The sequence below is a fragment of the Otolemur garnettii genome, unplaced genomic scaffold, assembly GCF_000181295.1.
Source record: "Otolemur garnettii isolate 467f Iridium unplaced genomic scaffold, OtoGar3 scaffold00025, whole genome shotgun sequence".
Lineage (NCBI taxonomy): Eukaryota > Metazoa > Chordata > Mammalia > Primates > Galagidae > Otolemur > Otolemur garnettii.
In genome coordinates, this window is record NW_003852420.1 from 11,870,692 (window position 1) to 11,893,409 (window position 22,718).

Below are 22,718 nucleotides of genomic sequence, written 5' to 3' on the forward strand. Positions count from 1 at the left end.
GCCAGCAATAAACCTGCCTCTTGCTTTTTGCATCGATTTGTGATTGTGAGTGGTCTTTGGGTAGGCGACCCCCGGGGTGGGCACAACAGAACCAGGTGTTTTATTAGATCAACAAAAACCTGTGCCTCCTTACATGGCAGATAGGAACCGAGAGAAATCTTCATTCAGAAAGGTGGTATAAGTGAAAAACATAAAAAATGTGGAATTCTATAGAGTAGAGGGATAAGCAGAGGATCTGGATTGGGGGAGGCTTGGATCTGACAGCCTGTTTTAACTCCCTGTGTGACCTTAAGAAAAGTATTTCAAATCTCTGGGCTCCAGTTTCCTCCTCCCTAAAATGTCTTTTTTTTTTTTTTTTTTAGGCAGAGTCTCACTATGTCACCCTGGGTACAGTGCTGTGGCATCACAGCTCACAGCAACCTCAAACTCTTGTGCTTAAGTGATTCTCTTGCCTCAGTCTCCCAAGTAGCCAGGACCACAGGTGCCCACCACAACCCCCAGTTATTTTTTTGTTTCAGTTGTCATTGCTGTTAAGCTGGCCCAGACCAGGTTCGAACCTGCCAGCATAGGTGTATGTGGCTGGCGCCTTACCCACTGAGCTATGGGTACTGCCGCCTAAAATGTCTTTTTATCTCACAGATTGTCAATGGGATCAAAGGAGATACTGTAGCGTGAATGTTCATTCATACATCATTAGGGATACCAGAGATCTTCTGGGCATGCTATTCAAACTTTGAGGTTATGCAACAGAAGACAAACAGGCCTTACTTCCAACTACCTACTTGTAAGAGACAGAATCTTGGGCTGGAGAAAGCAGAGTTCTGTTCTAGAAAAGCATTTTTATGTTAAATATTTTCTTAAAGTACCAATAGTAACATTTCTACATTTCAGAAAACTGTTGGTGCATTTACTCAAAAAATACATGCAGCAACCAATCTCTGGGTTTTGTGCTGTTCTATGTTCTGGGGTCATAGTAGAGTGACCTACCCTGCTCCAGTTCCCATTCTCATGCCTTTATGAAGAGTGTGTAAGTTAATGTGTAAACACTTAAAACAGGGCCTGCTATATAGCAAGAACGTCAACAGTGGCAGCTGCTACTATTATTGTTATTATAAATAAAATAATATCATTGCTTCTACAATTCTGAAAGGGAATAAATCATGACTGATGTTTTAGAAATGATGAAACCAGTCAGGTTCACAGTTATAGAGAAACTTCAGATTATAAAGGTAAAATCTTAGTTTATTAGTTGATCAAATACATACTAAGTACACTTTCCGTTTAACCTTTTTTTCTACGTGGTGTTCATCTTCTAAATTATTATTATTTTTTTTTTTTTTGAGACAGAGCCTCAAGCTATCCCCCTGGACAGAGTGCCGTGGCACTACAGCTCACAGCAACCTCCAACTCCTGGGTTCAAGCGAGTCTCCTGCCTCCGCCTCCCAAGTAGCTGGGACCACAGGCGCCCGCCACAACGCCCGGCTATTTTTTGGTTGCAGCCGTCATTGTTGTTTGGCGGGTCCGGGCTGGGGATTCGAACCCGCCACCTTAGGTGTACGTGGCTGGCGCCCCAGCCGGTTGAGCTATAGGCGCCGAGCCGTGTTCATCTTCTTATTTTCTCTCTTATGTAGGTTGCAAATAATTTCTAGTTGAATTTTGATAAGTATTAATTTTCATGTAAGCAAATCTCTACTTAGAGTCTCACTAACCTTGTATGAAAACAGTAATTTTGTTTCCTTTCTAAACTAACAGAACTTCCTGTTGCTTTCTCATTTAGTGCAGTCTAACATCCAGAACAAAGGGAAGTGACCTTCCGGTCTACATGATGATTAGGAACTTGGGCTGTGAAGACAGAAGCCTATCGTTTTTGTTTTTTTGGGGTTTTTTTGAGACAGAATCTCACTTTGTTGCCCTCAGTAGAGTGCCATGGTGTCATAGCTCACAGCAATCTTTAAACTCTTGGGCTTAAGCAATTCTCTTGCCTCCGCATCTCGAGTAGCAGGGACTACAGGCGTCTACCACAACTCCAGAGAAGAGGTCTCACTTCTGGCGGGGCTGGTCTGAAACTCATGAGCTCAGGCATTCCACCCACCTCAGCCTCCCAGAGTGCTAGGATTACAGGCATGAGCCACTGTGCCCACCCTCAGAAGTCCATGGTTTAAAGCCCAATTGTGTCGCTGACAAACTGTGTGATAATGGTGCAAAACTACACATTTTAGTAGTACAATTTCTAATGTTTTCTCATCATGAGTGATGCTGGCTATCTACATATTTTCCACAGTGTTAAAAAGGTATTTTGGGGTTTACTAAGAGTTTTGTTGTTAAATTAGGAATGGATATTGAATTTCTATAAATGACTATATGACTATCTGGCCTCTAGTACAAATTTAGGTGTTACTTTTTATGCACTGATATGATGTGTTCTAATAGGTTTTCTGGTGTTAAATTATTCTTCTATTACACTGGCAACCAGACTTGCACATACATTCACTATGAAAGTTACCTTTATGATTCAGTGCTATCTTTGTCAGGTTTTGGTATCAAGGTTTCTACACATAAAATGAGTTAGGAACTTTTTAAGCTTCCTATCTTTTCCTTTGCTCTGGAACAATGCAGATTTTGGAAATACTCAATTCTCAAGCACCCCAGGAGGAATATGCTACCATTATCTCCAGGAGCTCATCTCAACCCTGAAACTCCCTGGGCCCAGTGGTCTCCTTGAGACAGTAATGCCTCAAGTTTTCAATTCCTTTCCTGGTTACCAGCTTACAGAATCTCCCTATTTCTTTCTTACTTCACTTTGATAACTTACATTTTTTTCAGAGTACCATATAATTTGTTGAGATTTTATTTTATTTTATTATTACTTTTTTTTTAGAGACAGAATCTCATTTTGTTGCCCTCGATAGAGTGCTGTGACGTCACAGCTCACAGCCACCTCCAGCTCTTGGGCTTAGGGCAATTGTCTTGCTTCAGCCTCCCAAGTAGCTGGGACTGCAGGCCCCTACCACAATGCCCAGCTATTTTTTTGTTTCAGTTTGGCTGGGGCTGGGTTTGAACCTGCCACCCTTGGTATATGGGGCCAGTGCCCTACTCACTGAGCCACGGGTGCCGTTGATTTGTTGAGATTTTAAAATGTTATCAGTAACAGAGCTATTAAAAACCCCATCTGAATATGTTATCCTCTGAATTAAAAACCAATAATAAAGAGGATGCAACATTCCCTCTATGATAACACTGCCCTTACATGGGTTAGACACAGCGGGGCTACAGCCTGCAGGAAGAGGCCCACAGACACTAACATTCTATGAACACCACTGAGCTGTGAATTATGATTTTAGATACTTCAGTTCTCTTCTAAATCTCATTATAGATGTATTTTTATCTATTACTTTCATGAGTAGACACAGAAAATCAACAGGAGCGTATGAGTCTAGATATTATATATGTGAACATTTTCATTAGCGGCAATATAACAGACATTATGACTAAACAAAGGCAAAGGAACGATACAAGTTAAAGTTGGAATAAAAGAGTTTTTATGTTATAATTTTTTTTGAGACAGAGTCTGGATCTGTTGCCCAGGCTGGAGTACAGTGGCATCGTCATAACTCAAGTTCTGGACTCAAGCAATCCACCTGCCCTAGCCTTCCAAAGTGCCAGGATTACAGGCATGTGCCATCACACTGGCTATGTTGTAATTTTTAACTAAGCTCATTTATTTGAACTTGTCAACTGTAAACATTTGATTATTACTTTTGGAATGGAGCTCTGGAAACAAATAAGATTCATTTAAAAACAAGTCATGCTAAAAACTTAGACACACATTTGTCTTTCTTTGAATAATGATATATTTTTGAGATACTTAAATGGCTGACTTCACTCTCATTCTTATGAAAGGCTCTCAAGAAGGATGTGCCAAATCAAGTGAATGGCTGAGGGTGGGCTAATAAGCCCTCAGATCACCAGCCTGAGTCAAGGACTCTGGCTTCTCGTAAGAAGGATAAAAGTGGCATCTCTAAATCAACACTGGAGTTTCCTTTTAGGAAGTTAAAACCCTGTGGTGTAGAATTAATTACACTTTATGTAGCACCAATGTAAGTCTACTGACTATATACTACAGAACCATACGCTGCAAAAAGGCAGCATAATTCTTACTCTGGATAAGTCTATCTATAATATCAGATTATCCCTAAAGAGCTAAAACTAACTTGCTTAAGAGAAAAAGAAAGAAAGAAAACTACTACAGAGATTCTTTCATCTTTATCCACTGAGGCTTACCTCTCTACGCCTGGAGGCCCAACAGCTTTGTTTGATCTTCCAAACCACAGCAGCCACCAGGAGCAAAGAGAGGAAACAACTGTGAGAAAGGAAAGTACTGAGTTATTATCCCAGCCCCTAGGCAGTGACACAATCCCCAGATACCAACTCTAGGCTCCCCTCCATGCTGCACGACAATGTCCCAGTTCACAGGAAGCAGAGGATGTGAAGACTTTGCTAAATGGTTCTTCCTGACCCAACCTCGCACATGGTACCCAGAGAGCTCTGGCCTCCACTGGACCTTTATCAGAGTGGCCCATAGTGGCTTATCCCAAATAAAAAAATTATTCTAAGATAATTATAATATATAATATATAATTCATTAATTATATACAATAAATTTATTAAAATTTATAAATTATATATAATATATAATAATATATATAATTTATTATAATAAATAATAAATATACTATTTAATCAGTTTAGCACACATTGGTAAAGTCTGAGGAAACAAGAAAAGTTAATTTCTTTTTTTTTTTTTTTTGGAGACAGAGTCTCACTTGGCATCTGGGCTGACATGCAGTGGTGTCATTATAGCTTATTGCAACCTCAAACTCGTGGCTTCGAAGTGATCCTCCTGCCTTGGCCTCCCAGAGTGATAGGATTACGGTATGACCCACCATGCCCAACCAAGAAAAGTTAATTATTAAAGTAATAATCAGCTTTTCATAAGAGGTGAATAGAAGAAATAAGTTAATGTGTAATGATTAGTACATGTTCAATACTTTTACAGAGCAAATACATTAATAAAATAAAACACATTTAAGATGATCAAACTCAAGTTAATAATTTTCTTTAAAATAACAGGAGAAAATAATTCTCAGCAACCTTATAAACTGCAAATGATTCCAATTCTCTCTCATCTATTTTTTTTTTTTTTTTGAGACAGAGCCTCAAGCTGTCCCCCTGGGTAGAGTGCTGTGACATCACAGCTCACAGTAACTTCCAACTCCTGAGTTCAAGCGAGTCTCCTGCCTCAGCCTCCCAAGTAGCTGGGACCACAGGCACCGCCACAATGCCTGGCTATTTTTTGGTCGCGGCCGTCATTGTTGTTTGGCGAGCCTGGGCTGGATTTGAACCCTCCACCTCAGGTGTATGTGGCTGGCGCCTTAGCCACTTGAGCCATAGGCGCCAAGCCTCTTTCTCATTTATAAACCAGGTGTTCAATAGTTTGAAAATTGGTATAGCAAAGGGAACGGTTGACTTATGGGTAAAAAAATGAATGAGCTTTACAGATAACCCTCTTAGATAACTGCTATAAATAATTTTAAACCTAGCATTTTTACTCAATAACTTATAACAAGGGCTTACTACAGAGTATTTTTCTCTTATTTATTTATTTATTTTTTTTGAGACAGAGTCTCAAGCTGTTGCCCTGGGTAGAGTGTCATGGAATCACAGCTCACAGCAACCTCAAACTCTTGAGCTTAAGCCCAAACTCTTGCTTCAGCCTCCTGAGCAGCTGGGACTACAGGCGCCTGCCATAACACCTGGATTTTTTTTTTTTTGGTTATAGTTGTCATTGTTGCTTTAGCTGGCCTGGGCCAGGTTCAAACCCGCCAGCCTCGGTGTATCTGGCCAGCACCCTACCCACTAAGCTATGGGCGCTGCCTACAGGGTATTTTTCCAGAGTGTTACATGCAGACATAAGGGCTCTCTACCCTGTGCCATCAGGTGCCATCCTACTGAACAGGATGGGATCAGCTTCATAAATGGTATCTCAGTGCACCCATGTGCTGACACTGGACAGCCCTCCTGGGCTAGCTGGAGAAAGGCATTCTAAGATGCTAAGATAACCAAACTGCCCTTTCCCAAACAGAAACCTCACGGCTCCTGTAGCCTTCTATATCACCAAGATGCATGGGGGTCTAGACCCTTCAAGTGGGTGCACTGATAAGAGGCAATCCAATAGGATCACCCTCCAACCCCCCAGGTCCATCACTCAGTAGAGAGCCTTCAAGTGTTACCTTGCAAGACCTCCCTGCTGTCCTGACACTGCCAACCCTTTCTCTTTCTGACAGTCTACACTGTTCTATTAATCAATACTTTATCGGGCAGGTCCTGTTCTAGGTTCATGGAATGCGTCACTGAGCAGAACAAAGATCACTGTTCCTGTGTAGTTTAAATTCCAGCAGGTGGAGACAAACAGTAAGCAAAATAAATAAGCAAATTATACAGCACATCAGAAGGTAGTTAAGTGCTACAGAAATGAAAAGGTGGTAAGTAAGGAGCTCAGGAGTGGCACCAGTGGCACTCCGGAGCAGGATGGTCAAAGTGGATGGGCCTCAATTTCGGAGAAGTCGACATTTGAGCACAGACTTGAAGAAGGTATACGAAGTGGCTCATGGATGTCTGTAAAAATGTACCTGGACAAAGAAGTGCCAGCACAAAGCCCGCAAGGACGTGCCTGTGCAAGGATGTGCCTCAGGAGTGGCTGTAGTGAGGTAAGGCCAGAGATAAAGGCAGAGAGGTCAGGGTGGAGGGCAGATCACATAGGGTCCTTATAATGGGCAGGCATTATAAGGGGGCTGGATTTTACTGAGTGGGAGAGGGAGCCAGTGCACATTTTGAATAGAGAAGTATCATGGTTTAACTTAATGTTTAAGAAGACCATTAGGGTTGCAATGGTGGAATTAGGGAGAGCAGCAGTCTAGGTGAGATGATGGTGGCTTAAACCAGGGTGGTGCTGGCAGAGGTATGAAAAGCACTTTGGAATCCAGATATATCAGGAATTCCATTTGGGACATGCTGAGCCCTGAGATAACTACCAGACAGCCAAGGGGAAATGTCCTGGGCCACTATATGAACCTGAAAGCTGGGCCAGGTCTGGACTAGATCTTTCTGAGTCATTAGTATATACAGTAGAACTTCTGTAAGGTGACCATCCAAGGGACTGCAACAAAGTGGTCTACACACAGAGGTGGTCAACATAAGGAACTAGGCTTGCTGTAATGATACATACATGGGGTGCATGTCCAGTCTATGGAAATTAGGTCAACTTAAGGAGGTGGACAATTTAAGGAGGCAGTTAGCTACGGAGGTTCTATCATATATGGTATTTGAAGCAATAAACCTGGATGAGGTCACCAAGGGAATGAATACAAACAGAGGAGAATGTCCCAGGAGGACTTGCTACTTTGAAAAAGTAGGGACAACAGGAAGAACCAGTAAAGGAGCCTGAGAATAACCTTCTCGGTCTTTCTTGGTTTCCACACATAGTCTTGCTTTTTATTTTTTATTCTAATAAGCAAAAGGAGACAAAAAATCTACAAAGAAGAACATGAAAGCCTTTAGAACAGCTTCTAAAATGGTTAAAACATTACTGCTATGGCTGAGTACAGAGATGGTCTCAGAGGCAAGGACCCCAGCAGTGTCACTCAGAGGCCTCTCTTGGGACCATTCACAATACAGAAAGTCAGTGATCCTTTCTCAGTGAAAATCTATTCAAAGCACCTTCTACCAGCTCCAGCTACAAAAGGTGACAGGACAGTGCACTAACGCAGAGCACAGTGATCGTCTCTCAGAGCTGATACACGCACGATTTCTCCGGAAGTAAAAACAACGAAGACTTTACCAATCATTCAAAAAAAAAAAAAAAAATGGCACTCACTGATACCCTTCCCTCCTTTTTTGTCCCTACCCCTAACTTAGATACAGATGTGGCTGTAGTTTGGTGTTCGTTCTACTGCAGTCCCTGTTATCAGTTCTTTTCTCTATTTTCCAAAGCGTATATAATTTTAAAAATTTTTACCATGGAAATTTTCAAATATACACCAAAATAGAAAGAAAGATGTAGTCAATCCCTGTGTGTCAGCCTGTATTACTCAGCTTCAATAATTATTAACATTTTGTCAGGTCATTTGCAGAACACCCTTAAATAATTTATTTCTCTTTTTCAATGTTAAGGTATAGGCCCTAGGCCATTGGCCCTTCCATTCTGTTTAGCTCTGTCCCTAAAGAGAAAACAAGGATCCTTTGTTTTCCTTTTCTGTTCCAAACCCATCTCTACTTGCCCAAGCTTTGTATATTCCTGAGACTATTCTGAAAAAATCCATTCCTTGATTTTAAGTCTTTCTTTCCATCTTTTGTATATGTCTTTTGAAAACTCACAATTTGAGAGAGTTTGGGGACATCTGTTTCTTGCCAGCTTAACTGTAATTGCGCAGCTAGGATTATATTTTTAAGAACGTCCTGAAGTGGCTCCTTTTTCCTTCCAGAGAGTGAGGACTTCAATGAACGGCTGTCTTTCCCTGCCCTCAAAGTCCAAGGAAAAAGTCCTTCTTAAAACTCTCTTGGCCTTGACCTCCTGGCCAGCCTAAACACAGGGATACCATTGCTTTTTCTCAAATTCCTGGGGTTTGTACTTCACCATTCTAGTCAGAATTAAGAGTAGCAAGATCCTATATCATGTCTATCTTCTGGAAAGTAAAACTATCAACAAGCTGTGGATTTGTCAAAATGTCTGCTGTCAATCTGACAAGAGTCTTAGCAGAAATTCAGATTAAAGAAGTTTTATGAAAACATTCTGTCTTATCTACATCAGAAATTCCCATGGCATTCCCTCCTTTTGGCAGGTGGCATCACATTATCTGTTTTTCTTTGTGTCCTCACCCAAATGCTGCCCTCTACAGCTGCCCAACCTGCTGCCACAGACTTTCACAGTGTTAATAGCTCCTCCTCTTAACTAGTAAGTCACCCTCCAACCTCACTGGTATTTCACCCCCCTTTCACATATATAACTTCGCTTCGTTCTCAGAGCAAGTAAGCAGCAAAAGGGTGTCACTATCTCCATCCATGTACCAGAGCTTTCTGCTTCAGGCTGGAGAAGAATCTCATTAAGGTATGAAAGAGGTCCTATCTGCAGTTTGCTTCCCTGTGCCCTGAGTTTGGAAGTACTTTTCCTAACTCACCTCATGCTGATTTTCTCATGTGAATCAATGAGCTCACCGTCCCCCACTCTACTTCCCTTTTCTGTGTTTATATGAGCTATTCTTCAGAGTACTTAGGATTGTATGGATACCGTTTTCCTTCTCCTTATGTTTCATTTTAAATCCTTTTGGACTTGGCTAACTTGCCCTGGGAATATATTTTCTTCCCCCATGCTCAAGATAAGGATTCTATTCTTAGATAAAATTTTATAACCTCTAGTATCGTCCAGAAAAATCCAAAGTTTTGGATTCTTTTCCAAAAGTTCAAACTTCATAAAGGAGAAGTGATGAAAACACCATCTGTCCTTGTTTATTACATAAGGTGCTAAGGTCCCTAAAAATGCTTTCCTGATCACTTCTGATGGTGTCATGCAGCCTTCCAGTGACTGAGCTTCCAGAAGAAGGGGCTAGTCCACACTGGGTTCATACTTGGCAGCAGGATCACCTCCCTTCACAAACGTTTCCAGCATACAGGTACAGCACACCTCGTAACTGGAGCTTCTGAGTTAGCACATGGCCTCTACATCCCTTAAAAGCAAGTCATCACCCAGTGGCTGGAGTTCTTTTCCCCAAGGGAGGTGGGTGCCCACAGTTCCTGGTTACTCTGCCTGCCTCCTGACGGTCTAAGGAGGGTCTAGTTTACTTCCCACATACGTCTGAGCAGACTCAGCACTAGATGCTGAGGGTGTGCATAAATACAGTGACAAACAAGAGACACTGTCCCTGCTCCCTTAAAGTTTAGAATCTGTGGCCAGAGATAGCAAGCAAGTAAACATAGCAATATATTATTCAAACTGTGGGAAGGACCATAATGAAAAATAACATAGTTCTCTGGGAGAGAAGAACAAGGGAGACAGTTTAGTTTGGGGATTCCACGATGGTATCTTGGAAGAAGTGATGCTGCAACAAGATTTGAAGGGCTTGAGAGTAGTCTTGCTCCCCAGTTCCTGGCACAGAGACCCCAAACCCTAGGAATTTGCTGACTGACAGGAGGATATTTTCAATGCTAACTGATGATTTATGGGGACAGAGGTCTAAATAGCTTCAGGTGGGGGCTGGGCACCAGAAAAACCAAATAGGAGATTAAAGGGTTAGAACTTTCCCATCTTCCAGCCTCCAGGGAGGGGAAAGGGGCTGGAGAGGACTTCAATCACCAGCAGCCAGTGATTTCATGAATCATCCCTACGTAATAAAACTCAGAATGATGAGGCTTGGGGGCGCTCCCAGGATGAGGAACATATCGACTTTAGGAAGGGTGGCTGCCTTCCTCCCACACCTTGTCCTATCCATCTCTTCTACTTGGCTGTTCTTTTAAAATAAACTTATAATTATAAATACAGTGTTTCTCTGAGTTCTGTGAACTGTTCTAACAAATTATCAAACAGTGGGGGGGGGGGTCCCTGGAACCCCTGAATTTGAAGTTGGCCCAGAAGCATGAATGCCTGGGACCCCCTTGTGGTTGGTGTCTGAAATGGAACTGAGACTTTAATTTGTGAGGTCTACTCTAACTATGGGTAGTATCAGAATTGAAGTGACTAATATTCTCTAAGTGTCTGAGAATTGGAGAATTAATTTTTTTTTAGAGAAATCTAGGAGTATAAGTATACAGATGAAGGGTAGGCTAGAAGAGTGTTCCATGTATAAATATTCCGTGATGGGAAAGAGCTTGGTGCTTTTGAGGATACAGGAGATAGCCCAGGCAGGAGCAATGCGGAGGAGAATAGTGTGAGGTGAATGTGGAGAAGCAAGCAGAGGCTCATTCACCCAGGATCCTAAATTTTATTTTAGATACAACAAGAAGCCACAGGAAATGAGGTAAGGGGACAAACTCATTTATAATCTTAAAGAGCTCTTCTGGATGTTTTATGAATCCCAGAGGGGCCCAAATTGCCTGCAATGGTTAGGCCCAGGACAGGTGGGAGGGAGGTGGACAAGTAGCCTGACAGCCTGCTGTGCTTTACTGCATGACTCTGGGGCTTGGTGAGAGAGGGCCTGCTGGGCGGGAAAGGGGGAAGTGGCTTGGAACTGGTAGTTCCACATTATCAACTAGTAAGGACCAAACTGAATTGTCCCTTCTGGGCACGTCATGCTGCTGCTGAGGAAGGCAGGGTCCAACCAGAGCATGTACAGTGAACAGAGACAGCTAGGGTCAAGGTTGGGGAGAATACTAATGGTGAGAGGTTGGATGCAATAGACTGTATAGCAGGGAGGCCAAGAAGCAGTGAACTCAGGGCAGTCTGGGTCACAGAAGGCCAGCAGAGTCTCACAGCACTGACAGGGTAGTCAAGTTGGTTAACACTGCTAAGTCAAAAAGATGAGTGCTGAAAAGTATCCTTTGTCATAGTTCCCCTTTATCCACAAAGGATATATTCTAAGATCCCCAGAGGATGCCTGAAACCACAGATAATATCGGACCCTGTAGATAGTGTTGTTTTAATCCGCTAACCAAGACACTAAAGGGCAGGTAGCATATACGGCCTGGATATGCTAGACAAAGGGGCGATTCACATCCCAGGTGCGCCAGAGCAGGATGGCACAAAATTTTATCACACTACTCAAAATAGCACACAATTTAAATCTTAACTGTTTCTGGAAATTTTCCATTTAACATTGTAGTTTCAGATCTTGGTTGGCCACTGGTAAATGAAACTGTGGAAAGTGAAACCACAAATAAGGGGGGGGGCTACTATATCAGTATGCTAGTCACCCCCAACAGAAAACTTAGATGGAGCATGGGGATGGCAGCCTAATTGGTGCAGGCTGAAAAGGTAAAAAAAAAAAAAAAAAAAAAGAGTGCTCCAAGCTCAGAGTCAATGGATACAAAGAGGGAGGGGCTTCCAGAAAACTACCAGAGTGTTCCAGGGGAGCTGTATTCAGAATGGCCAGATGGATTCATCCCCCTCCTCTGCTTGAGCTAAGTGACAGAAGATAGGGGCCAAGACAGTGGGCTCTGGCTCTGGGCCACAGAGACCAGGCAGGATGAGGGCTCTTGATTCAGAAGACAAACTAAGGTACACCCCACCCAGCAACATGTTCTGCCTCTGCTTCACACTCACTGGTAGTTGTAGCAAACACGAATAGGACCTACATACAGGTAAATATGCATGAAATCGTTAATGTACCCCAAACCACATATCTGGAGGAAAATCAACATCATGCAAGAAAGGGACCACATGACAACGACGACAAATCTGAGAACAGTTATTCACAGCGGGAAAAAAAAAAAGGACACTTCAAAATAAAACAAAATTATTATTAGTCATGCAAAGGAATATGAAAGGAAATTTCATTCATAAAACCAAGATAGGTTATTTGGAAAAAAAGAAGTAAAATGCAAATGCTAAAATAAAAAACTCATTGGATGGGTTCCAACTCTGGAGTAAATTAATGAACTGGAAAACATTGCTGAGGGGCTCACCTAGAGTGCAATGCAAAAGGAAAAACGTGAGAGTCAAGTCAAGGAATTGGAGGACAGGCTGGGTATGGTGGCTCATGTCTATAATCTCAGCACCTTAGGAGACCAAGGCAGGAGGACTGCTTGAGCCCAGGAGCTCGAAAAAGCCTGGGCAATCCAACAAGACATCACCTCTACAGAAAAAATTAAAAAATTAGCTGGGTGCGGTCACACATGCCTGTGGTCCCAGCTACTTGGGACCCAGCCTTGGGAGGCTGAGGTAGAAGGGCTGCTTGAGCCTGGGAGTTGGAGGTTGCTGTGAGCTGTGATATTGCCCCACTGCACTCTGGCCTTTCTCACCATAAAAAAAAAAAAAAAAAGAGGATAGACCCAGAATCTTCCTCCTCCATCTAACAGAAAATTCTAGAACCAGGAAATAAAGAGAATTAAAGGAGAAAAAAAAATAGAAGAAATAAAAGATCATGTTGTAAAACTCAAGGAAGATTTGTCTTCACACCAAGGGCTCTCCTACCCTAAATTAAATTCTAAGAACTTCTCTGAGAGAATTACTTTAGGATGTAGTTCTACGTGGCAACAAAAATATCCAATAAGGCAGAAGCATGAGACACATAAAATGGGGCAAGTAAAAAAACAATAAAACTTATAAAAACTATTTCTACATGACGTAAAATACTATAATTAACAATCTAGAATTTAAATCTCAGACAACTACTACCCAGGTGTTCAGTGTGTGGTTGTGGGAAAATAATTATGGGGTCTCTTAGAGCCCTACGGCAGCCTCCCTTGTAGGACCAGAACCCTGAAGCTGCCAAAAGCTGAGGCCATGCTTACATTCTTTCCCACCTGGCCTCCTTTACCTGGTGTATGGATGGATGGATGTAATACGGGATCCCCCAGCCCCTGAATCCACACACCTTTCAGTAAACTTAGGCAGTTAGGGTTCTTCAATGCCAACTGAACACCAGAATCACTGGAAAGCCTTTAAAATATCACACTGATCAGGTCCCATATTAGAGCATTTTTAGGGGGTGAGGCCCAGGTTGCTCTTTTTAAAAAGTTCTCTTTTTAGAAGCTTTCCCAGTATAACCAGGGCTGAGAGTCCGGAGATAACTATTTCAGTCTCTCAGAAGGCAATTTTAAATTTGTAGGAGAGAACCCTACTGGGAATTGTTCATTTCTGCATGTCAAATTGTAGGTTTGTATTGGCTGCAATTAAGATTTACACAGTTAAATAACTGCATTAAAGGGTTATTAGTGCTGTAATAAAACCATGAATAGGGCAGAGTCCAAAAAGGGATGGTCTCTGGGATAAATGTACCAGGAGAAGACTTCATGGAGTGGATAATTTTGCTGGGTTGTGAAGGAATAAGACCGTGACAGTGGGATTGGGTACACACCTTTCAAGCCAACACAGAGAACTGGATATGTGCACCCTCTCCCATGCCCTGGCTCGCATGACCAAAGAGAAAGGGAATGACAACTACCTCAGAAGGACTCATTATCTGGTGGAAGTCACAGCACAAACACAGTAGAACCTCAGCAAATTGACTGTCCAAGGGACTGTAATAAACTGGTCAACATAAGGAAGTAGGCCTACTGTACTGATAATATACATGTGGTGCATGTCCAGTCTGTGAAAATTAGGTCAAGTTAAGGAGGAGGTCAATGTAGGAAGGTGGTCAGCTATGCAGGTTGTATTATATTTATGAAATACTGAATTTTTAAGAATGTAAGATAATTCTTTGGCTCTACTCTGGAGGAACCATGGGAGATGGCTGGTGTCAGTGAGTCACTGCCTGGTGCTAAGCAGAATAAAAACATGGTGGGAGGGGTGGGAAGAGATCTGGAGATTTACAATTTTCTATGATAACACAATGATGGTTTCCTCTTGCAACCTGCATTTGTATGGAACAAGGGCTATCCTTGCAAAGGTGGAGCTTCATCAAACTTCCATCATTCCATATGCCTGGCAGTGCATCATTTGGAATAGGTCCTGCTGTGCCCATGAAGCTCCAATGACCTGAGCTGAGCATAAACTGAAAATAGAGGGTGAGTTCCGGGCCTGCTTAGATGGTGTGGCCTTAGAGCTGAGGGAATGATACCCCGCCTTAATCCCCCAACAAGTTTATAGAAGCATAACCATTTGGAAAAATAGTACAACTGTATTTAGAAAAATTAAAGATGGCTAAAGGAAGACCTAAACATTAAGGAAAAAACAAAACAAAACCAGGTAAGACCCTCCTGAAGAAAACATAGGAAAAGTATGACAGATATGCCTGGTGAAAAATACCACAAATGGGATTAGAAGACAAATAAATGATTAGAAAGGCATATACCAGGCGTTCTCAAACTACGGCCCATGGGCCACATGCGGCCCCCCTAGGACATTTATCTGGCCCGCCAGGTGTTTTTGCCGCCACTGCCTGTCCTGCTTAGCAGCTGACTCGTCCCGGGGCCTGCAGTCCAGCCCTCCAATGGTCTGAGGGACAGTGAACTGGCCCCTGTTTAAAAAGTTTGAGGATCCCTGGCATATACACATGCATATTAATAGTCAAAAAATATAAAGAGCTCCTAAATTTCAGTAAAAAAAGGGGCAAGCATCCCAACTGAAATATGAGCCAAAGATATGAACAGGTAACCCAAAGAACTGTAATATACCAATAAATATCACTAACAATTACAGAAATAAAATTAAAAGATACCACTGGCATCTCCCAGATTAGCAAAATAAAGATAATTTCTAGTGTCGAGAGTACGAGAAATAGATAGATAGGTTCATTCTTGCTGTGAGAGTATAAACTCAGGTAAGGATATTCTGAAGGGCTGTTTGGCAGTGTTTTTGCATTCTGATATAGCAATTACAGGATAAAAAGTTATCCCAGAAAGATAGTCACAGAAAAATACAGACATATGCAACATAAAACTGAGAACAAAGAGTCAGGGAAGTAAATATGGTACGTTCATACTATGGGAACAGTTTTTGTTTTTCAAAAACTGAGGTGAATCTACATAGGAGAAAAGTAAACCACAGAACACTGAGTAAAAAGTCAAATTACGGAACCATAAAAAAACTGAGGTAGCCTATTTTATAAACCAAAGAATCAGAAAAAACACAAATAACATGGAGTCCACATGCATATATGCAGAGAAAAATTTCTGGAAACATAAACACGAAAATATTAACAGTGATAATTTCTAGAGTAGAATTGGGGAAATTTGAATTTTTATGTTATTTTTACATTGTTTAAAGTTTTACAATGAGCATAAATTACTTTTGGTATTCCCTAATATAAAAATTCTTATGATAGTTATCTACTTTAAGAAGTCTTAAGGAAGATGGAATAATTTTGTTTTAAAACATTTGGATTAGTTCAGAGTACTTATTGTACCTTTTTACGTTGTTTCTATAATATTTCCCCATTTTATTAACTGTATCATTGCTTTCCAAAAGGACTATGTGAAAACCACATATGTAATTTTAAATGTTCTAGTAGCCACATTAAAAGAGTAAAAAGAAACAGATGAAATTTATTTTAATAAAAGATTTTTATTTCATCCAAGATAGCTAAAACATCATTTCACCATAAAATGATCAATATAAAAATTATTAATGATACATTTTATTCTTATTTTCTACCAACTCCTCGAAATCTGGTATTTTGTATTTATATTTCAATTTGAATACTAAATTTCCATCAAAAACTATTTTAGTGTTTTTAGATTTCACAAAATTCACATTTGAAAAAGTAGATTGATATATCTAAATTGTTCTAAATATATTTAAAAGTTTTCCAATATATAGACTGAGTGTAAAATTTTAAATTATATCTAAATTAATTAAATTGAAAGGAAATGAAAATTCAGCTGCTTACTCAAGTACACATAAGCCACATGTGACTAGCGACCACCAAGTGTGTACTGAGCTTGTACCTTACTGTCTGTCACTACCTATTTTGTATTTTCATTTAATCTTTTTCTCACTTAAACTTGAACCTTTTAGATTTTATCTGTTTCCCTGGTTATGTATAATATTCTAGCAGTCTGACTCTGAGCCAGTGCCACAATGATCACTGCAGGTTGACAAAATGTTCACCGTCTGGGAGGGACACTAGACTGTCTCACCCTCACCCAAAGAAAGGGTCATTCTTTTTCTTTTTTGAGACAGACCCTCAAGCTGTCGCCCTGGGTAGAGCGCCATGGCATCACAGCTCTCAGCAACCTCCCACCCCTGGGTTCAAGCAATTCTATTGCCTCAGCCTCCCAAGTAGCTAGGACTATAGGCACCTGCCACAACACCTGGCCATTTTTTGGTTGTAGCTGTCGTTGTTTGGCAGGCCCAGGCTGGATTCGAACCCTCCAGCTCTGGTGTATGTGGCTGGTGCCTTAGCTGCTTAAGCTACAGGTGCCAAGCCGAAAGCATCATTTTTCTTGGTAATTCTTTCTTGATCTAAACAGGCTGCAATTTTGAACAATTTTATTTATTAATGGAACTCAAAAATGTGAATTTTTTGGGGGGGTGATATATAGAAATAATTTATTTTTTCCTTAGCAATACTGAGTGTATTTATTAAATTCTTAAATTTTTTTATTGATATGCAATAGCTGTGCATTATTTGGGGGATGTATAAGACATTGATACCTGTATATATATGCAACAATCAAATAAGAGTAACTGAGCTATTCCTGACTTCAATTATCTTTTCTTTGTTTATTTCCCTCCCAGACTGGACAGACACAACTGGGTGCTTCTTGGTAGAGAGGTCATCATCCAGAAGATAATTAAAGACTAGATGGGAAGCTGGATCTATCACACGCTGGAGAACAAAATGTGTTAGCAACTGAAGTAAAAAAAAAAAAATACAAGTGAATTTTATACTGAAAGGGAGAGTTAGGAAGTTGTTTATAACAGTCTTTCTCAACTTAATCAGCTCACAGGAGGCAAAAGTTGGTGGATCTTGACAGGAGGCCATCTGCTCCCCAGCATCACTCAGGAAAGGAATTCTTCTTTCATGGTACAAAGGAAAGGAGGCCACCTGATGGCTTCCTATAGGAAATACAATTGCATGGTTTTCATGCCAGCATCTGCCCTTACTGATAAGAACTGCAAGAGATACATGTCTCCGAAAAAATGCAGAACTGACTTTTTATATTGCCCTTGTGGCTAGCAACTTTGCTAAATTGACTTACCAATTCCAATTCTTAATCTGTAGATTCTTTTAAATTGCTATGAATACAATACATGTCACGAGTAATGATGATTTTGTTTTTTCCTTTCTAATCTTTATGTAGTTTATTTTTCTTGTGTTGCTGTATTGGCTAAAACCTCTATCACAAAGCTGAATAGAAGTGAGAGTGGGCGTCTTTGTTTTGTTCCCAAACGCAAACTTCTAATATTTTACCATTAGGAATATGGTTTGCTGTTGACCTTATATGTAATTCCTTTATCAGATTTAAAGAAGTCTCTTTATATTCCTAGTTTTCTAAGAGTTTTTAAAAAATAGTTTTATCAAATGCTTTTTCCCTCCATTAATATGATCATATCATTCTCCTCCTTTATGCAACTGATGTGAATTACACCGATTGCTTTTCTGATGCTAAATAAATCCTGCAGTTCCTGAAATAAACCCAACTGTGTCAAGATATATAGTAACTTTTTAGTATTACTGACAGATTTTGCTTCCTCATTCATGAGTGAGTCTGGTTATAACTTCCTTTCTCATAATATTCTTCTCAGGTTGTCCTAGGTTCATAAAAGGAACTGAATATTCCTTATTTTTCTGTTCTCTAGATTTGGTTAATATTGATTATGTTTCTTTTTAAAAGGTTATGTTACTAATCAAGCCACCTGGGCCTAGGGTTTTCACTGTGAGAAAACTTAAAATATTATCCTGTTTTTTAAATGGATATATTCAGGTTTCCCTTTTTTTTCTGTCCCAGTTTTGGTAAGTTGTGTATAGTCAATTTTTTAATAGTTGCTTCCATCTGTTCCATTTTGAAATTCACTCACGTAAAGTTGTTTATAAAGCACTCTTTTAGAGGGGAAAAGAAGTCTGTAGAATTTGGAGTAATGCCTCCCATTTTATTTCTGACATTGGTTATTTATACCTTCCCTCCTCTTTCTTGGTTAATTTTGCCAGGAGTTTGTTGTTGTTATTATTCTCTTCAAAGATCCAATTTGTGGGTCTTAAATTCCTCTCTACATATTTCTTCCCCTACATCATTAATTTTTGTTCTTATATTCCTTACTTCCTTCTACTTCTTTAGATTTAGTTACCAGTTATTCTTCTGATTTATTGAGTTTTTTTTTCTAGCATATGCTTTTAAAGCAGTGATTCGCATCCTTAATTGCACATTGGAATCATGTGGGAAGTTTTCAGATGCCAGAGTCCCAACCCTGGAGATTCTAATTGGGATGTGGCTTGGACATCAAAAGCTCCCCTAGGTGATTCTAGGGTTAAGGTTGAGAACCACAGATTCAAAGCTATACTTTCTAATTACAACTTTAACAGCTTCTCACAAGTTCTTAATATTTTCTTCATCAATCAGTTCAAGTTGTTTTAAAGTTTTATTGTGACTTAATTCATTAAAAAATTTTAAAACATGGCAGGTGCCTATAGTCCCAGCTACTTGGGAGACTGAGACAAAAGAATCGCTTATGGCTAAGAGTCTGAGGTTGCTGTGAGTTATGATGCCACAACACTCTACTAAAGGTGATGAAGTGAGATTCTGTCTCAAAAAAAACCTTTTTTTTTTTTAAACGTGCAGTTGCAATGTATGTTGTGAGAAGTCAGGTAAATGGCACCTTTGGGGAACAGGTGATGGGCTGTGAATGAGGAGCTTTTGGAGATTAATAATATAATATTTCTTTTTCTATCTAGGTAGCGGTTACATATAAGCATGTTCAATTTGGGATAATTCATAGAGCTACACACTTAATAGGATGTATGAATATTTCTGTAATTTTATATTATATTTCAATACAACTTTTTTGTTGTCTTTTTTTCAATGTAATTTTTTAAAGATAGAAAACATCTTGTATAAGGAGTGGGAATTATAATAGGATTAGCCTTCTAAACCAATAGTTCTCAACCTTCCTAATGCCATGACCCTTCAATACAGTTCCTCATGTTGTGGTGATCCCCAACCATAAAATGATTTTCATTGCTACTTCATAACTGTAATTTTGCTATTGTAATGAATCGTAATGTAAAATATCTGATATGCAGGATGGTCTTAGGTGACCCCTGTGAAAGGGTCGTTTGATCCCCAAAGGGGTTGTGACCCACAGGTTGAGAACTGCTGTTCTAAACATTATAGTAGATGTTAGAAGAAATAGCACAATGAATGCCATCCTAAATTCCAAGAGAAAAGGATTTCAAACCTAGAATTCCATATTCATACTTTCAATTAAATTGTGAGGGAGCTTACAGAAAAGTTACCCCTTAGACAGCTTTTCTCATAAACTTCCCGAAGAACGTCCTGTAAAAAGAGGGAATATAGAGGAAAACGAAGACATGGGATCTGGGAAACAGACTTCACTATGGGAGGAAGGCAAAGGACATTCTGAAGATGACAGTTGTGCAGCAGGCCTCAAGAACAAATACTGCACTCGGGAGCAGGAGCTGAAGGGCTCCGGGCACACATCTCCAAGAGCAATTAAAACCAAGAGAGTACCTGCTTGTGTTTAACCAAACTGAGAGATTTTTTAGTTCTGTCAGAATGTAGTGATAAATCACGGGTAGGTACACAGAAAAATCAAAGTTAAAAACCAAAGCGTGGGGAAATATTTCATGTAGTATAAGCAAAGAATGATCCCTCCATACCCAAAATGAGAAAGTATAAATATAATTAATTCACCTGTGAACAGGAGTCTTATGCGCATACATTGGAATTGCTGACTTAGCTAAGCATGGTGATGGAACTGTATTAAATGCAGGGGAGGAAGGGGCTGTGGTATGCTTTTGTCGGGTGTGGCAGTATAAGGCCCCATATCCTCATCTCCTACAAACAACTTCAAAGTTAACTGAACTGAAAAACCAAGAATTAGCATAAGCATAAAGAAGTAAAAAACAACTAAAACAATTAAATTGGGAAGGAGTGAGGGTGGGAAGGTATGGCGGGCTGTTGCTGTTTTCTGTTACAAAGACTGTAGCACTTTTTGTCTTTTTCAATTACTTGAATGTAGTATTTTTATAAAAATAAAATTAAACTATGAAAAAAACCTATGCAAATAAAAGAGAAAATCCCAGAGGATTGAAAAAAAAATCACTTTTATCTTTAAAACTCTGGATAATCAGTGGAATCAGCTCTTGAACAAGAGTAAGCATATATGTAGATCACATCAGTAACCACTATTAATTAAATGTTGCTTTAGTCCAAAATTCTTTCCATATGAAGAGCCAAATTATCTACAACTTAATACACAATCCATGCAAAGCCACCCCCCTCCATAGCCAGAACAAACCAAATGTTTTCATTTTATCAGGTTAGACTAAACTTACATTACTGTAACTGACAAGTAACTTTTCAGGAAGATATATAAAGTAAATTTGATCTGTGTGGAAACGGGGTTATTCTTTTATGAGCTGATACTCCACTAATGGAGTAACTGCCTGTTTCACAAGAACAGATATAGTTTATATAAGTGGAATTACCTGAAGAAAGTCACGAAGAACTGTACCAGGTCCATAAAATTGCTGTGTTGGGAAAAGGCAATCTGTGATGGAAAAACAGGTATTGTGATTACAAACAGCATCACCGACTCAGCCTTCTCATTTCAAGAGCTAACCTGAAAGACTTCACACTTTACAGGAGAAATTTACGAAACTTTTTTCACTTAAGGGAAAATGTCTTCGCCCCTTTAGGGTTTTTTCCTTGTTCCGTTGCCAGCCCCAAAGTCATATTCTGAGGATTGGGCACGACCTCCTGCCTCCCCTCTGAAGCTCTCTCAGTCTGACCCTAAAGGCCCACCACACTCATATTAAAGCATGGATGGCAGGTGAGTTATCTGCCTGCTCCCTCCCTATGCCTTCACCCAGGCACAGTGCTTCAAATACTAAACCAATTCTTAGATCTACCCCAAGATGTGCAGCCTCACCTGTGCCTTTCAGTCCTTCAACAGGAGTGTGCTTAGTGTGCACTCACTTCAATGTTACCTCTGTAAAAACATTTGTGGCTCAAGTTTTGCTACACTGAATACCATCTGATAATGTATCATCAGTTGGCACTAAAATAACTTTATTATACAGCTAACAGTCTTTATGACAAGAATATTTTAAAAATCCCTGAAGTATTTCATCAACTCTAGACACCATTCTCTAAAAGGGCTGTTCTTTTGCGTACTATTCAGAAAAAACACTGCCAATTAAACTATGATGTAATGCTTTTTAAAGTCATTGACTGTAAGATGCATCATGATTTCAGAGATACTAGAATATGAAAAAAATGTATCTCAGAGTTGATTAAATATGATAATTGTGTCCTTAATATTACTCACAATATACGCAGTACTAGCCAGATAGTTTATTTTTTATTCCCTACTTTTCTTCTTTAAAGAACTTGGCCCTCTTTGGAGAAAGAATGGTACAAAAAATGAAACAATTAATGAATAAACTGATAATTGTCCTATTAAGGTGATAATTTAAGTGTGACAAAAATAAGGACAATAAATGATTAGCATCTTATTTCCTAATCCCACCTAACCCCAACCCCCTGCACTCTGTAAAGCCCAGACTCAAAAAATGAAGAGAGACTCTCACTATTTGCTTTTTTGATGGCCTTTCTTTTTTGATATTCAGGCCATACAATATTGTAAACCATGGAATTTGAAATTTTTGTGTCTTCTCCTTAACCACTATTTACAATCAGAAACAGAAAGTTACAGATATTCATATAATAAAGAGAAATCCACTTTCTCTTCTTTTCCTTCATTTATTATAACAACTGGATCCAGCTCCATGAGAGAAGGAAAGATGTAGAATATGAGCCATGGTCCTCACTTAAAAGTCTTAATGTAAGGTTGGAGGACAATTATAGAAACAAGGTTATTCAAT

At 39.8% G+C, this 22,718-nt stretch overlaps 1 protein-coding gene across 2 annotated transcripts in view; it reads right to left on the reverse strand.

The window, feature by feature from the left end:
• Positions 1 to 3,858: 3,858 nt before the first annotated feature.
• The window catches only part of ATRN (attractin), a 150,812-nt gene continuing 131,952 nt past the window's right edge, over positions 3,859 to 22,718 (reverse strand). The window contains exons 25-26 of one of the 2 annotated variants that reach the window (XM_012804151.2): positions 21,321 to 21,382; positions 3,859 to 4,360 (exon numbers count right to left, since the gene is read on the reverse strand). In XM_012804151.2, coding sequence (XP_012659605.1) covers positions 4,264 to 4,360; positions 21,321 to 21,382 — 159 coding nt within the window. In that variant the 3' untranslated portion in view covers positions 3,859 to 4,263. Of the gene's footprint in view, positions 4,361 to 17,354; positions 17,711 to 21,320; positions 21,383 to 22,718 lie in introns of those variants that run through there. The other variant, XM_012804152.2, reaches the window with a different exon arrangement.